The 18,082-nt window shown below is 35.6% G+C and overlaps 2 protein-coding genes across 4 annotated transcripts in view; both read left to right on the forward strand.

The window, feature by feature from the left end:
• Positions 1 to 419: 419 nt before the first annotated feature.
• Oli (basic helix-loop-helix family member olig) lies at positions 420 to 4,705 on the forward strand. Of its 2 annotated transcripts, none has more exons than XM_029308809.2 (5): positions 420 to 878; positions 1,303 to 1,516; positions 1,587 to 1,822; positions 1,953 to 2,176; positions 2,767 to 4,705. In XM_029308809.2, the coding sequence occupies exons 2-5, from the start codon at positions 1,379 to 1,381 to the stop codon at positions 2,997 to 2,999; spliced, it is 831 nt and encodes a 276-aa protein (XP_029164642.1). In that variant the 5' UTR covers positions 420 to 878; positions 1,303 to 1,378; the 3' UTR covers positions 3,000 to 4,705. The 2 variants fall into 2 exon arrangements, with proteins under 2 accessions (XP_029164642.1, XP_029164641.1); XM_029308808.2 differs by having other exon boundaries at positions 1,337 to 1,516.
• Positions 4,706 to 5,410: 705 nt separating this feature from the next.
• The window catches only part of Axud1 (AXIN1 up-regulated 1), a 35,133-nt gene continuing 22,461 nt past the window's right edge, over positions 5,411 to 18,082 (forward strand). Inside the window, exon 1 of one of the 2 annotated variants that reach the window (XM_029308740.2) lies at positions 5,411 to 5,643. The gene's annotated coding sequence lies outside the window, so the exon portion shown is untranslated. Of the gene's footprint in view, positions 5,654 to 18,082 lie in introns of both variants that reach the window. The other variant, XM_029308739.2, reaches the window with a different exon arrangement.

The raw sequence follows: 18,082 nt of genomic DNA on the forward strand, positions 1-18,082 counted from the left end.
TTTAACGATTAATACATGTAATTGTAAACGACACGTATTTTCTCGTTTAGCAATTTCGGAGCAAAATTCTGATTCATAAAAATGTCAATGAACGATTTGTCTTTTTAATGAAAAAAAAAATCATATCTCTTCCTCGAGAGTTTTAAAAATTTTCATTTCGTGAAAGAATAATTTTGCTTAGAAACGAAAAAGTAAATGCGCAACATATCTTTGCACCCAATATATATCCGGCATCTAGCGACTTCTCTCGCTTCTCTTAGACACGAGTTTCCTTTTGCCGATGGTAACGCAAACTATGCTCCGAAAAGATGTTGAACTTCGACCCGCCAGGGTTCGCCAGCCGATGGGTCCAGCGCAGCATCCCTCGATCGCGCACCCTCGCGCGCGATGGCCGAACTAGTTTAAGGGTTGCGCTCTCCTCCTGCGCAGGACCTGCCAAACAACGAAGGAGACGCGTGCGTGCCCCCGATGTGCTTCGCTCGGGCGTGATAATTTTGTGAAAAACGAATCTGGACCATTCTACCGAAAGACGAGAGATTTTTCGAAAAAAACGATCGGAACGTCACGCAACACGGGGAGAGAATCTCCGAAACGATTCGCGAGATTTTTTCCCCATATCGGTCATCGAAACTCGATTCCTGCCCGAATTAAAATGGCTGTGATTGGCTCCGAGTGATTTTGGATAATAAAAGGCACCCCACAGATCGGGAAATCCTCGAGAGCCGGTTATCCGTGAAACTGTTGGCGAAAAAGTGCGTAGAAGGACGGACGGAGGGATGATTCGGTGCTGCGCGCCGATGCGCGAAAAGCGTTGCTGATTGCCGTATTCTGCACCCCGCGGGGGTAGCGCGCGGGGGCTGGAGAAAAAATCGTCGTCGGTAAGTGTTCCACTTGCTATTGATTGCGTTAGACTGGCCGATGACGCCCCGCGAATGGCGCTGGTCGCTCGCTAATCGAATGCGAAAATGAGAAAACCAAAATTCGTTCGCACCGAGAGAATGCACATATATAAATATGAAGCTCGATACAAAATCATTTTTATCTCGCAAAACATACAAAAATTTATTTCCTAAAATCGATTCACGCGAGATTGAAAATTTACGAAACAAAAATACCTATATATTACAAGCTTTGGAAATAAAAATATTGCAATAATAAAATTAATTATTAATGAGAAAATAATTAACTGCATCCAATGTAATAAATTATCTAATGCAATCATTTATTTATCGGAAGTGCGAAAAAAAAACATTTCGCGAAATAAATTCAAAATTAAAGACTTTTATATTTGAAAACGCGCAGAGAGCTGGAATTTGCAAATATAGGGATTGAATAGAAAGAAGAGGAATTTGCCGGTTAAAAATCGAGAGAGTGAAGAATGAGATCCTACGACGGCGAGAGCAGCTCGACAGAAGACGACGATCGCAGGGAAGGTTTACCGGAAGCGCATCTGCAGCAAGGGTCCTGGCAACGCACAGCATCGCATCCCACCTGGGCCTGGGAGCATCGTAACGTCGTAAGTAACGATTGCATCGAAAATATGAAAATCCCAACAAAACGAGAAATGACACAAAAATGCCTTCCAGCATCCACTGCCTCCACAATCGGCAGCGGCTCTCGAATCCGTATATTCGACACCAGGGGGTTCACATCCGGGCGTCTCGGGCCCACCGGCCGGATATTCGTCGGAACACACCCAGAGTGCACCAGGACGAAGGACTCCGTTGGGTGCCGTGGGTCTCGGTGGTTTTTACTTTCAACAACAACCTCAACCACACGCTTCGTCGAGCGCGTTGTCCGACGAGAATCGACCCGACGAGAGGTTCGCTTTCAATTTCATTGCGTTTCCAAATTTTCATCTAAACGAGAAAGTGAAGCTGTCTAACCATCCGCGAGACTAAGATAAAATAATTAGAAAAAAAAAAAAGTTGACACATCGTGACGTTTTTCAGACCAGCAGCTTCGCGATTAAACTGCCCGCCGAAATCGAAGACGACTCGTCAAGGAAAGAGCGTAAGGCTGAATATTAACGCGCGAGAACGTAGAAGGATGCACGATTTGAACGACGCCCTGGACGAGCTTCGCTCTGTCATCCCTTACGCGCATAGTCCTTCCGTGAGAAAGCTGTCGAAAATAGCTACCCTTCTTCTGGCGAAAAATTACATCCTTATGCAAGGTAAATCAAAAAATCTACATCTAAATTTTAATAAGATTTTTTCAACGCAAATCTCTTATGAAAAAATTAAATTGTGTGCGTTAAAAAATAATACTTGTTAAAATTTTGTGTGCAAATGTGATTCTTATTTATCATTGAAATTATATGTACACGCAACAATATATAAATCTCGTTACAAGATTCTGCAATTTTCTTATAAAATTTGCTAAATTTTAAATTGCAAAAATATTTCTTATTTAAATATTATATATCGACATCTAAAGAACATAATAAAATATATTATTTGTATGAAAATAAATTATTCCTTAAATCATAAGACTAATAATATTCTTCTTGGGTGAACTATATAAAAAGTGCTCGTTCAAGCAATTTTTGCGCGCATACCAGTAATATAATAAAATATGTTATTTATCTAAAAACAAATTATTTCTTAAATAATAAGATTAATATTCTTGTCGAGTGAACTATACAAAATGTTTACAATCCAGCAATTTTTTGCGCACCATACAAGTATATATAAGTTTTGATTCGACACTTTCTTCCTGCGCGCTTATCACGCGACTCGAATGAATGAATGGGAAATGACGCAGGAAACGCGTTGGAGGAGCTCCGAAGAGTGATAGCCGTTCTGCAATCGCCGCACGCACACACCACCGCTCTTCCACCCACGCCGGTCTCCTACGATCTCCTGCAGGGATTCCCCGGCAAGCTGTTCCAGGGGGTGCAAGGGCTGCAGGAGATGCAAGGGCTTCCTACGAACGAGCCTCAAATCGTGACCGGTCCTCCAACCGACGGCACGGTCGCCAGCGGAGAGTCGAATTAAGGAATCCATTATTTTTCTCCTACAAGGAGAGAATTAGAATTTATCCTGAAAGTCATGGTAATCCTGGACAATATGGTATTGGAAGAATTTTATAAGAATTTGTCTGATTGATGTTTATCATAATAGAAAATATTAATATGTAAAATTCATCGAGCATATTTTATATTTTATTGTGGTAGATATTACTATTTCGATTGTGGTAAATATTTGAATCAGAGAAGTCCTTGTAAAATTCTTTCGATACCATATTGTCCACGATTAGGATGATTTTCAGGATAAATTCTAAGAGAAAATTCTCTCTGTGTACTTTTCTCGTGATCCGCTCCAAGAATTTTCCTCGCGAAAAAATATAACTCGCGCGAGAATGCGAGCCGTAGAATTTAAAATGAGTAAAATGAGATAGAATAGCGGGAGGAGAGGAGATATTCAAAGTATTTGCAAATCTTTCAGGCCTAAGTCCAAGATTGATAAGTATATAAGATGTGTACGAGAGTCTCTTAAAGGCTGAAGGAGTACTTTTGAAAATAGCAATGCCTTTTGGCTATATGAAAGTATTAATTATTAGAGTACTATTGAAACGCAAATTAATTCCTTTGAAGAGAAAGAGAGGTGGATTAATCTTTTTTAAATAATAATATACATCATTTATATTTATCTAAATATGAAGAAGCGAAAGAAATTCGATTACAGCATCTTATTTTTTTCCGTAAAAGTAACAAGATGCATAAGGTCAAGTAAAGCAAATGGAAGAGATACAAACTCAAAACAATCAAGAGATTAATTGAAGAGACATTGGAAAATATGAATTTATTGACTAAAATGAGAAAAAAAAAAATACTTTCTTCTTCCACGGAAAGAAATAAAATGTACGATAATTTCGAGTGACATTTAAGCGAATTAATTCAGATTCTTTTTAAAGTCCGAATGAAGCTCGGGCGAAATTACAATACTATGAAAGTATGCGAAAGTATTAGCGATATAAGCAATTGATCACGATCGTAAAGTCAATATGAAGCAGCAATAAGACGACGGCGCGTTTTCGTCTCTCTGACAATCTTGCAGAGGCAGCATTTCGATCATGGAAGAATACATAATCGCTTTAGCATTGAAAGAGGTTCGAATAAGAAAAGAGTCCATTTTAAGATTTGCCAAGATCAAAATATACATTCGAAGTAGAAGGCCGGGAGGACGAAAACGTCGCCAGGACTTGGAATACGAAGAGTTTCCGAGTCTCGTCGAGAAACACGATAGTCAATATTAGTATGTGATACGTGTCGAGGAGTTCTAGTCTATATACAACATAAAGATATATTGAATATTCATATACACATATACAATATATATACACATATACATATATATTTAATAATCTAAACAAGGCATCGACTTACGACTTATTTATATACTTAAGAGTCTACTATACAATGTGTCACAGTAAGGATTTATCTACTTAGAGAAGCGAATAAGTAAACGAGTGCGATGGGAGGAGAGAAAGAGAAAGAACATGTGAGATTGGAAAAAAAAAAAGAAAACTATTTACTGTGCTATTTGTGAGAAATATTGTGCGATTCTTTTTTTTTTTTCGCAATGCCGTCATTTTTCAGAGGGCAAAAGTAAGGCTGAGGTAGCATCTCAGAAGGATATACTTGTTGTAGAGCGTAGATAATAATTGTTTAGTGCTCTCAAATAAAATCTATTTAAGAGAATCTCAATATCCGACGAGCGTCAAATTATCAAGATTTTCATAAAATTGAAAATTTATTTTATTTTGATTGTTTCTTCGTTTTTTTGTTATAATTTTGTGTTATATTTTTTATTATTCCTTATTTCCAATTAAACAGCTATTTTTATTGTGACAATATATTATTTTTTAATGACATTTGTCAGCATTATTCTTTTTTTAAAAAGACGCTACTTTGTCTTTGAATGATTTTCCAAACAAAATCCACCCAAAATTTGCGAAAGTAAGAAAGTATAAGGACAGCGCTATCTCGCAAAACTCTTTATGGGATAATACATTTCATTTAATCTTTGTGCCTTCAATGAAAGTTCATTTCCAACTTCAAAAGTTGCCGCCTTTAGAGTGGCGCTGGTTGCCGCCTGTAGACTATAAACCTCTCTTCAAGGTCACGTCGGATCATCCGGGCTACGTCATGGTTTCAAAAATACCACTTGAAATCTCTTAAATGGACTGGTCGGTACTAGGGTGTTTGTGGAAAGGGTAGGCGAAAGGTTTATCAGAGCCTATGCGCAAGTGATAACTCTTGAGGAGGTATCAACGCGAGAGTGGGGACGAGTTAGCAATCGTCTTGTGGCGCCATCAAGCCATGCTGGTCTACCATCATGCTGGGCTCTCACTCGGTTGCCTCCAGTGTTGGCAAGAGGAGCTGATCGCCACGATCAGAGGTAGATCGAGGTGCCGTTTGTGCGCGCGTGCCCCCATCAAGATGGCTTTGTCCGTTGCGACGTCGTTGTGATATCGTTTCGGACGACAAGGGGAGTCCGATCGCTCGGATTACTCCGAAGTGCCGAGGAGAATCGTCAGCACGACGACAATCATCAGCACGACGAGGACGAGAGGAGGGAAGGTGGCAGCCAACAACGTCTTCAGCGACGCGGAGATGTGACGCTTGTCGGCGAACCGGTGAGTGCAAGTGAGTTCCTCCACTTTTCTGACTAGTGACGACCTGATCCAACTTTTTCGACAAGGAAAATAGGTGAGCGCCTTCAAAACCGGAGTCTCACGATGGCGTAGCTGCTGATGACGAGAGAGTAAGAGAGAGAGAGAGAGAAGAGAGAGTGAGAGAGAAGCAATTTTTGTCGAAGTGGGAGAGAGAGAGAGAGGGAGAGAGAGTCAGAGAAAGGGAGTGTGTGTTAGAGAGAGAGAGAGAGAGAGAAAGAGAGAAAGGTGTAGCTGAAGATACAATATTAATCGTCTAGATGCTGATACTTGCGAAACAAAGTAGTTAAAGAGGTTTCTCATAGCTGTGCCACTTTGCCATGATCAGGACTCTGCAGGTGCAGATATAGTACTGCGTGGATAGAGACACTCGGTTGGTAACAGTTCCCCGATTCTTTCGCGAGATAGGAAATTTACAGGAAAAAGATATTGTGTTGTACATGTCGTCGAAAGACCGGAATTTACTATAATAACTGTTGTCAAATATATTACGAGTTATCTTTTGCTTTCTCATGATTACACATGAAAAGTTCCTTTAATAATTTTGGATTAGGAATATCTTGAAGTAGAACAAAAGATTCCATTATTAGCAACTAAAATTTTGGAGCAAAAAATGAAATTTTTATAGTAGTAATTTTGTGGATCACAAAATATTCTAAAGCAGAGGAAAAACCCTATTAATATCCCTATTAATAATATCCTATCTAATAATTTTCCTATTAATAATATTGGAGCAGAAAAATATTTTGAAACAGCAGAGGTTTTCCTATTAAGGATAAAAGATCAAAAAGTGTTTATTATTATTATTATTCCTAATAGTTTAAACCAGAAGAAGTATTTATCCTAGTACCAGCTTTATCTTGAGTTTATTATAACTCTGACACTTATAATGTTGAGCTTAGCTTGTTGTATAATATAATAGGATATATAATACAAAATGAAGATATATTCGTAAGAGTATATCTTATATAAATGTGTATACAGCACTCGAGATAAATAGACATGCAGTAAAGAGTTTGTATCTGGGTAAGTACGTCAACGAAATTCCCGATAGTGTTTGTATGCGTTTATGTTTACAATATTTTAAGCGTTGCATAAGATCTAAATTATACTTGCTTAATTTTATGAAAATTGATTGTGAAAATTTCTGTCATCTGAAGTAAAAAGTTTAAAATGTTGACAGAGTTCGAAAATACAATGCGAAAAAGAATTTCCGTCCTTGAACTCCTAATCACAATTTCAGAAGATGAATGAATTTCAAATATTTATTTTTTTTTTTTTGATTGACTTCTATCATGTATGTAGCAAAAAAAGCGAAAAGTATGTGGCTGATGTCTCTAGACTCGTATTTATTCAACAACATCGAACGTAATAGGGTGAACTTCTTGCTGAGTAACTGAATCGAAGTAAAACACAAAGCATACTATTACATGCAATTAGAAAGTAAATTATAAGCTGTCAGGAAAAATGAAAAGACGGGAAAAGAGTAGTAATAAGGGGCGTGATGTTACGCGATGCTTTTGTCCATTTATTAATATCATAGTTGTGTGCATTATAAAATATATGATTATTTATTTGATCTCTCTTTATTATTATATTTTTAATTATTATTAATTTCTTTATCTCTCTTTATTGTATATTTAATTATTAAACTAATAAGCTGTCAGGAAAAATGAAAAGACGGGAAAGGAGTAAGTAATAGGGGTGTGATATTACACGAAGCTTTTGTTCTTTTATTAATATCATGTGCGCATTATAATATGATTTATTTCTTTATCTCTCTTTATTATATTTTTAAAATTATGGCTCGACTAAATTATTTATATCAACATTATTATTCTGAATAATATTATAAATAGTAGCTTTGAATGTTTGATAATGTTGCAACAAATGAGAAGCCTGGTCATACTTTTACTCCGATTAGATAAAAGACATGACTGTTATTGATTCGTATCTGTATATCTAGATTCCACTGATAAGTAATCCAAATTGGGTTTTCCTCGCTCTTTGGGACCGTATTCATGTTTTACCTTGATGGCATATCTCCAAAGACTAATGATGTTTCTGATAATTTTTATGTAATATATTGGAATTTGTATCAAATATTTTATTTACTTTAATTAGATAAAAAAATGTAGCAAAATTTTATGAAATTTAAAAGTAAAATAATATTAATTATAATTCCCTGATAAAAAGAATTCGACATTTTAAGCAAATAATTTTTTTAAAGATAATTGAAATTACTATAAAAATTAATGTAATAGAATTGCTTCTATTTAATAATTTTTAAGTATAAGTTATTCTGGAAATCTTTTTAATTTTCAAAATATAGGCGGAAGAGATGGCTCATAAAACACAATGAATACAACAATTATAATGAAACGTATAGAAGATATTTTAATTGCTATAGATTCCAATTTCCTCGAATCGATAACATCACTACTTTGCGTTGTAATCGTCATTCCATCCATCTCGTCGAAATGCACGTGGACGATCATATCTATTGCATGTGAGGTAAACACGTGCTCCGTGGGAAATCCAGGCACATACTGGTAACGCATGTATATGCATGGAGATCGTAAATAATGAATGTAATTGCGCGAGGGTTGAAGATTAATCGAACGCTTTGTCGCATAAAATTGTTGCATTGGTGTCCAAAAAGTCGATTTCGATCATTTGTCGTTATAGTGTAAAAATATCTGATTAAATCGGGAATTTATTGTTTATCAAAATTCAATCAAGTCTTCACAGTTTAAAAAATAAAATACATTTTCTTATTTATAATTTATTATTTTAGTATTATAATTTTTTGTACATTTAATTTACGTTGGGTAATAAATAATGTTTTTCTATATGCTTATTCAATTATATAATTTTTTTCCTATACTCTCTCTTATACAGTTTGAAGAAAATCAATATAATTTCAATCTTGTGCTGAATAAATATCTGAGAAAATTTTCCGGGCTCAAGCACGACGTGTGACTTTAAGTATGAAATATATAACGGCGTTGACGCACTTCCGGTGTGCTTATCTCGCAGGTAACACTCGTGACGTACGTACATATATATGTCGCAAAATCGGCCTGGTCCGAGCACAATTGAAATGCACCTACACAAAGTGTAACTTGTCAAGAATCTCGCAATATGTGCACAAAATCGATACATAATTTATTATTCAAAAACTTCTTTAGAGAACGATTTAAATAGTTTATATTAATATTTAACAATAAATTGTATTCTGAGAATCGAGCAAAAATCAATTTTTTTTAGATATAATTTTAAGAATAAATATAAATATTTCTTATGGATATATATATCTTTATAAAAGTAATAAATTGTGAAAAAAGAAAATCTAGAAGTGGAGAAATATTATATTAGAAAATTCAAACTCGCGAAGACTGATTGAAAAAATAATAATAAGCAATCATTATTAATCGAGTTTGAAAAGTTCGGCGATGAGATTCAGCGCTGCGCAAACTTAAATTCGCGTTTAACTTTCGTTCAAAGTCATCCTTCGGTTAATTTTTAATCGGGGGGTTATCTCGGCGCGTACATAAACGAATAAAATTATTGGCGTTGCAGGTCAAGGTGCGTCGATTGAAGAAATTATCGGTGGTCCCAGGGTCGTATGACAAATCGCAGGACAATCCAAGTGTGTGAATAAAGAACGTATTGTCCTGTCGTCGCGTCGAGTTAAAAAAAAAAACGATGAATAAAGTTTCTGAATTTGAGATCATGCGTTGCAAGCATGTGCGAATACAGTTTGTCGCCGTCTTATCAGCGGAATTGGTTCGCTCGCTAAATGAAGACTTTGTTATCAATATTCTGACACCGTGTTATTATGTTTTTTGTTATTCCGCAAATAATAAATTTAAACAAAATCTAATATCTTAACAAAACGTGATAATTTTAAATATTTAAATGATAATAATTAAAAAAACGTTTTAAAAAGAGATTGAAGAATAAATCTTTTTTATTTTATTTTGATTCAAACTATATTTAGAATGATCTGTTTCTATTGCATTAGTCTTTAAGGGCAGATGTTTTTTGTAATTAACTTCTTGGACATTTTCTTTGAGAGGAAACCGACGTTGAAAGAACCGAAAGACGTGACATTAAAAAATCATTCTGGCTTCACGATATATAAAATCATTTTTTGTTCACAATGCTGTATGCTCGAATTGTGGGCGTGGAAAATGAATGAAAAAGAAATGTCAGCCTCCAGCGTGGGAGATAAAACTGGTTCGTCGAAGAAGCTGTTGCTTCTACTCGACCGTCGCATTATCTCGTTATTGTGTAGATCGTTTTCCTGATCGAAAGGAAGGAATGGAAGGGGAAGGAAAAAGATTAAGGAAAATAGAGGACTAGAAATAATTTCTTATCTAGTCTCGTAAGCTAATAGTATAACAATCTCATTAAAATTGTTCCCTTTCAAAACTGTGCATCCATATATATTTCGTGTTATTAACTTTTTGTGCACAATTATGTTTCTTAATTAAGATTTATGCTTCTATCATGGAGAAAATCTCAGTCAAGAATTATCATTAGTGTTTTAAAACTCTCTTCTTCTCAAATGTCATTCTCATAAAATTATGAAAAATTTTGCTACAGTAATTTATTAATTTTTTTCTTATACATATAATATATATTTTATATTATCTATACTTATAGAGGGATCTAATTAATTCAACTGCAACTATATATAAATCGCGATTTATTTCTTCGATTCACCGATCTGTCTCAATCTTTTTTGAAAGCGCATTTCATCAAGGCTGCAATTATATCGAAAAATCTCTCCGACACCTTCGTCGCTTTATTTATCGAAATTTCGGATTATTTACATCGAGATAATGCGATGCAAAAAATATTTCAAGCGAACGTACTCGCGCGAGGAAGCGTGGGCGCGGAAGTACCGAGTGCAATATATCGAAACAAGCTGCATACGCGCAAAGGAAAGAAGATTGAAAGAGAGAAGGAAAAAAAAGGAAAAAGAGAGGCAACACAATGGCGCATCGACCCGCCAAAACTCATGCCGCGCCAGCAGCCGGCCGAATGCGCAGAAACACGAGCGCGTCGTGTCTCTCTCTTCGAAACAATGAATATTTTTACTCCTTCCCACCCTTCGGCTCACCCTCCGCCTTCGCGCTATCTGGTATATTGATCGTTTCCCGAACGAAAATCGATCGGCTGCACCAAATTTCCGAGGGAAAATTTCCGGCCCGCCCGGGAAACGTCTCTCTACCTCTCTTCGTCCGATATTTCCCCAATTTCAATTGCAATTTTAACCTGATGATGCTCGCTAAATTTTGGAAATCGAAAGAGAAATCACTCTGCGTAACTCTTTTCAATAAATATTTTTCATCAATTTTCGATAGGTTCAATATTTACATTAAAATTTCAATTACTCTTCACAAAACTTGATTTAACTTGATCTTATTTTCTCGATCGTTTCTAAAATTCTAACTCGATGTCCCACTGATTTTCTTCTGAACTTTACTTAAAGGGATGCTGACCATGACTGTTTTATCGACTTTGAGTTCAAGAGCTTTTCTTTTTATTGGCTGTACAGATTGAAAAATCTTTCTTCACAATTAAAGTACTGATTAATAATGAACGGAGAGCGCTCGAATTTCGTATAAAAATAAAAGTTAAAAAATTACAGTTTTTTTATCGGCCTCTTACATCAGCTCATAACAATACTTATTTAATACAAAAGTTCTGCGGTTTATTTGTGCACAAAATATGGTGCTCCCAATAGAGATGACATGAAAGAATAATACACAAGTAATAAAAATGATGGAGAATTTTTTAATCTGTACATTCAATAAAAAGTGAACCTAACCTAACTTAAAGTCGGTAAAACAGAACAACGGCAGCATTCCCTTAAAAGCCTGTATCAAAAGATTCGTACTTGAATTAATTATGTATGTATATTTGCGTGCGGAATCGATGTCGAGGCATAAAACAGCAAAAATTAGTTGCTGAACAGCGCTCTCGATTCATTATTATCAGTACTTTCATTGTGGAGGATTTTCCATCTATATATTCAATAAAAGTGAACCTAACCTAACTTAAAGTCGATAAAACAGAACAACGGCAGCATCCCCTTAAAAGCCTGTATCAAAAGATTCGTACTTGAATTAATTATGTATATTTGCGTGCGGAATCGATGTCGAAGCATAAAACATCAAAATTAGTCGCTGAACAGCGCTCTCGATTCATTATTATCAGTACTTCATTGTGGAGGATTTTCCATCTATATATTCAATAAAAAGTGAACCTAACCTAACTTAAAGTCCTTAGTCGCTGAACAGCGCTCTCGATTCATTATTATCAGTACTTTCATTGTGGAGGATTTTCCATCTATATATTCAATAAAAAGTGAACCTAACCTAACTTAAAGTCGGTAAAACAGAACAACGGCAGCATCCCCTTAACTTCCACCGAAATTCCATCGGGAAATTCATCGACTGCGCGAATGGCGCGCACCAAATCCAAATCCAAGACTCGTACGCATATATAGATCGACGACTTCTCGTTACAATCCTCATTTCCGAAATCGCAAAGCTGTCGCACGGCCGGTCGCTCTCTCCACTCACGGGGTTCTTCGAGGGGCCCCCTAGTTCGCGAAATGCGTCCCCTTCTCTCTTCCTTTTCGAAGCGCGCGGGGTCAGATCGAGCGAGAAACACTCGCTCCAGGATGGATGGAAGGAAGATCAGGTACCGTGGTTGTCCTGGCAACCGGCATTGATCCTTCCCCTCTTGTTCTACCGCCACTGTACCCCCTTTTTCCCTTTCCCCCGTCTCTCCGCTCCTTCGTCCGCCCCCTCCTGCCCCTCATTCACTAATGCACTCGAGCACATACACATACAACGCGGATATACCCGCACACATATGTATATACGAATCATACCGATCATACCTCTCGCTCGTCCACGTAACAACCCCTCGAATCCTTCTCTCCCTCTTTCTTGGACACAGAGTCGCAGTTTTCTTATTCTTCAGCCTCTAATCTTGAATATTCAGATTCAGCGTATTAGCGGTACACCGAGTATAATTCCGTCGTACTTATCCTTATTTATGCGATTTTTATGTACCTTTGCTCTATCATTTCTGCATCTTCATTTTTTTCATATTAATTGCTAAAAAAAATCGGTTCCTTTATTTTATCTAAATTTCCTTTTTTTTTAATATAATTATTAAGGCGATATAAGAGTATATAGAACAAAATCGACGTAAAAAGTTAAATCATTTGAATAAAAAGTTAAGAAATTAAAAAAAAAGGGCGACACTAGATGATAATTAAATAATTCTTAATTACGACACGCGAAAGTACTTTTTCGATGACGCGATAAATATGCATTATAATTATTACATGTCATATATGTTTATTATTGTTATATCAACTAACAACGATGCCGTTAATTAAATCTTCGTCTCTCTCCCAATTACGATTTTACTAACTCTGTTATTATAAGCTTTTCAATCTTAATATTAATTCGTTATTTCTAAATCAAGAATTAGACGTAAAGCTTTCGTATATGAATATCTTAGGTCCCTAAAAATAAATTCTCGCGCGACTTAATAAAATTTGTTTAAACAGAAAAATTCACAGAAAATCTATATTAAAATTTACTCGGTTCCTCAATTATCGTAAAACATTTTTTTTTTCTTTTTCAACACCCCAGGACTTGACAGTATCAATCATACCTCGTCTTCGTCTCTCGGCCAATGAGAATGCGAGAATGGAAGATCGGACGAAACGAGACAGACAGACAGAACGAGATGAAAAAGGGGGAAGGGAGAATGAGTTAGTTGCGATGGAAAGAGGGAGAAAAGGGGGTGGGGGAGGGAGTAAAGGTAGAACTGGTCGTGAACAGAGCGGTTGCCAAGCAACCGATATTGTTCCCATTGTTGCGGGCGTAGCGTAAATATTTGAGGCAAACTCGGGGGTCACAAAACTCGCCCACCCTCTCGCATCCCCTCTTTTCCTCGTTTTTCTTTGGCTCTTCCTTTTTTCTCATTTTCCCGAAAGTTATCAAGGTGTGTCTCCTCGTAAGCCCCTCGAAAGCTCCTAATGATACCCATCGCAGATTGCATATCGAAGTATACGGTATTCTCTTCGTAATAAAATCCTACCCTCGATTGTCACCTCCGATGCTATTGCGTCAAATTAATTGAAATTCATCTAGCAGAATGACAAGAGAGAGAGAGAGAGATATGGAAAAGTGCAGTTATTCGCTTGCACGTTTAAACGCACCAAGATATACCTATCGTATATTTTTTCTCGGTTTATTAAATTTTCAAATATATAACAAAGATCTTTTTTTATTATTTGGAAAAAAAATAATCATATATATGTACATTGATAAGAATGTATATAACGCGCTTTACCATTTATTTCAAAAATTTGCAATAATAATAATAATTACTTTGCAAGCTATTTTTCGCTATATAATCTACTAATTTCAAAAATTGTACTTTTACTACCGTTTCTATATTTAGGAACGATTAAAAATTATGTTTTGCGCAACAATCTCTAAATTACTTTATCAAAGAGTAATGTTAATTTTTTTCAGAATTTTTTCCACCAACAATTCTCAAGCAAGGAATAAAAAATATTACAGTTTTCAATATAAACGATCGCATAGAAATTCTTGAATGGACTTTGCACGCGTTGTTTTGAGGAAGAGGCGTTTGTTTACAGGCATTTATTTTGGCAGTTCCCCGCGAGAGCATATAAACATTATGAACGATAAATATTGAACGAACGTCGTCGACTAACACTACTGACCTCGCGGTTGTCAGAGATTATGGAACTGTCAAATCGTGCAACGAGAGCACTCTCTGATTTTCGGGAAAGAAGCCGTTTCTCTCTCTCTTCGGCACCGAGTGCTTGATTAAAAATTGCTCGAAATGTTATAAAACTGATAATAGCCTATATTTCGCTCGAAGTATTCGTAAATTGTTAATAAGAGTCGTAAATTATACGAGATTTGCCGGAATAAAATTTAGCAACATTACGATAATTTTCATATATTTTTGTTTTGTATCTTATTTATTGTATTGTAGTTTTTTTTTTTTTTTTACAAAAAGAATAATTTTTGAATATTATAATCTCTTATTTTACAATTGCCGTGATAATTTAAAATTATTATATAAACGAGATTTCCAGAAATAATTTTAATAATAAATATTAGATATAAAGAGAGTTCTCTTTGCTAGAGTAATTATAAAGTAATCTCGAATATAATACGGAGAAATGAAAAATTATAATAACGTTCGAATAAAAAATTGTTCGATAATAAAAATAAAATGTGTTTTCACGATGTGATTGCATTATATACGAATAATGCATATAGTATTATAATTATCTCATTTCCTAATAATTGAATCTTTCGCTGCGTCGACGCCTTTTCTCGCCGCGACTACATCGCGATATCCTCCCGGGAGGACTTGAAATTAGGAATGGTCAGTTACACGGGAAATGGAGTCTGTCGCCTCTCGCCCCGCTTCTCGCCGGCTTTACACGTGGCGACGTCCGCCTCTGGGACACGCTATTGACGCGCAACGTCGGGACGCCTCTTGAACCCTCGATCCATCCCCGCGTTCAACTCTCCGCCAACCCCCGTTCTCTCAAAGCGCATCTATGCACCGTGTAATATCGATTTATTATCACCGAGAATTATCAAGAAAAAAAAAAAAAACGCAAGCTGTGGGAGCTTTTTTCATTGTTTGTGGGATAATTGAGGAATTATCTCGAAAGATTTGAGATTTAAAGAGTCGAATAATGGAGACGCATAATGTGTGGAATTTCTTGGAAGAGTGTAATATTGAAAAATACTGATCTTTTTCTTATATTATTAGAATTGTCGTGTAAGAATAATAGAATTAGAACGACGTGATAAATACTATATGATTTTCAGTAGTTAGAGACAATTAGTAGTCGGCCCGTATAGGTTCAAAATGTTTACAATCTAGGATTTTTGTAATTTAATTTTAACTTTCAAAATTTCAGATAATTTTCATATTCTAGAATTCTTCTATTTTTAATGACAACGTTTTCTAATCGGTAAAAAATGTCGCATTATATATTACAATCAATAAAATTTGAGCATTAAATATGCGCAAGTAATTGCGCAAAAAAACCATACATTTTTTACTTTGAGTATTGGCGAGTAATATTTAATAAAAATAAATTAACCGTTTGAATTAATAATTTTAATTAAAAATAAAAGTTGAAAGAGAGAGAGTACACGTGTACACATATATTTTTTCAATTAAATTAAATTCAATTCAATTAGATTAAATTGAAAAGTTTTTTCTCACATTGATGAATAAGTTGTATAATTCATACTTTTCGATTTCTCGTTAATTAATTTCTATAAAAAAACAATCCATTTTTTTTGTAAGTTCGGCGAATTCTCCCAAGTTCGATTTTATATAATTGTCATGTTGTCGATATCGCGCAATTTTTCTGCGCTTTTTCGAAAATGAACTGACAGTATTCCTTTTGCGCTCTGGCCTCGTTGCCTCTAAAATTGATGCGGTTTCGACATCATTCCCTCTAACAATGGCCGTGTTGCGAAAGTTTCGCAACTCGGCACAACCGAACCGAGCCGAGCCGAACCGAGCCAGCAATCTCAGTATGATTTTGTGCAACTGCCGATGCCGTTCGTTCTACTTGTATTCTATCTTACCGGTCGTCTTGGTACTGCGAACTTTCACATTCGAGAAAAAGCGCCGACAGCTACACATAGTTGATTCGTGATTAAACAACCGATCGAACAATATTTTAAAATCATCCCTCATATCGTTTACCGTTTTTCGTTGACAACTCTTTCGTTGTTTACTCTTCTGCATCGAAATTGAATTAATATATACCCAATGGCTTTCAGTAAAATAAATGTAAATTATAGTTTCATATTATTTTTTGTAATCTCGATAAATTTAACTTTTTATCTTGTGAAATCGAGAAAAATAAAGAGAGGAACTTTGTAAATTTGTTTACTTTTGTTCTTTTCAATCTTGTGATGGAAAATATATTCGACAAATATCCTTCTATTTTTTTTATGTTACGAAATTATATTTTCTTGTTAAAAAAAATATTTGTTTATTAAAAGAGCATTTACATATAAAATGGGACAGTAAACAAAATTGTAGACGACAACTTTTACCCTTTGATTTATATGTCGGTATAGTTTGACAGCAAAGATCGGTATTTCTCCTTAAACTCGATATTGATTACACGCGAGACATTCGGACGAAGCAAGGGGATATTTTTCATTCAGAATTTCAAATCCTCGTATAAGACGGCCGAAGGATAATGCGGCCGTCGTGTCCGCTTATACCACCACCTACGGAGGTCGCTCGGTTGGCGGGAAATGTGGGTCAGCCCTCGTTCTCCTTGGGAATCTCGTACGTCATGAATAAATAGACATTTCGTGCGCCGGCGAGCTCGGCGATCTGCACTTTTGAACGTAACACAATATGGAAAAGAACGCGACACGTAAGAGGAAAAAATATATATTATATATAATTAAATCCGAGTCAAATCCGTTCAGACGCTTCGAATGTCTTGGCTTGAAAATCTCGAATCTCTAATAATTATTGTTTTAAAATAATATCAAGACTTCTGATTTCAATTAATAATTTCATACTTAATTATTTGGCGTTATATTTAATTATTAATTATATTTCTAATATTATATGTTAAACGTTTTAAAAGATTTAACAAAGATGCAAAACACGAGATAAAAATCTCGGAACAATAATCTATATAAAAATGGAAGATTTTAATAAGTATATTGGCGATAAAAAATTTATCCTCTATCTTTCGGATTATTTTATCTAAATAATAAAAATAATATATATAAATATATAAATATATAATAATATAAATATATAAAAATAGTGAAATAATATTTTCCAAACATTCTTACTTTTTAAATTTTCTCCGAGAATGAATGCTTTGATTGATTAATCATCGCGCTTTCATCGTTTGCATTATAAATGGCTACGAGTGTTAAGAGCATTAGACTCTTAAGAGAGCCGCTTCCACGTGACGAGTCGACGTGACGACAACGTCCGCGTAACCCGCAGGTGTGTTGTATGTACGCGCAACGCGTTTTACTATTCGCGTGCGGATGCAGGCGCGGGAGCGGTGTGTGTGACGAAACGCTGCAGAATTTTCAAGCGACGTCATGCTGACGTCAGATACGCGTCTATCCCGAAGCACGGCATACCTAACGAGTGGTCCAGATCACGTCACGCTTATCAATTATTTCCGTACGTTGCAAATATCAATCTTGAAATAATAATAGCTAGTCGAAAAGAGATTATAAAGTACTTAAAAATTGATCTCTTTTTAATTTAATTTCTTTTGAATCATAATAATTAAATT

This window comes from Nylanderia fulva, unplaced genomic scaffold (genome assembly GCF_048542155.1).
Source record: "Nylanderia fulva isolate GAGA-0341 unplaced genomic scaffold, ASM4854215v1 Scaffold15, whole genome shotgun sequence".
NCBI classification, from domain to species: Eukaryota; Metazoa; Arthropoda; class Insecta; order Hymenoptera; family Formicidae; genus Nylanderia; species Nylanderia fulva.

What these genes read in the sequence shown, in the direction of transcription:
- Oli (XM_029308809.2), top strand. Translation starts at nt 1,379, where the DNA reads ATGAGATCCTACGACGGCGAGAGCAGCTCGACAGAAGACGACGATCGC. An exon ending in CCTGGGAGCATCGTAACGTC is followed by an intron (nt 1,517 to 1,586) that starts GTAAGTAACGAT and finishes AATGCCTTCCAG; the next exon opens with CATCCACTGCCTCCACAATC. An exon ending in GAGAATCGACCCGACGAGAG is followed by an intron (nt 1,823 to 1,952) that starts GTTCGCTTTCAA and finishes GACGTTTTTCAG; the next exon opens with ACCAGCAGCTTCGCGATTAA.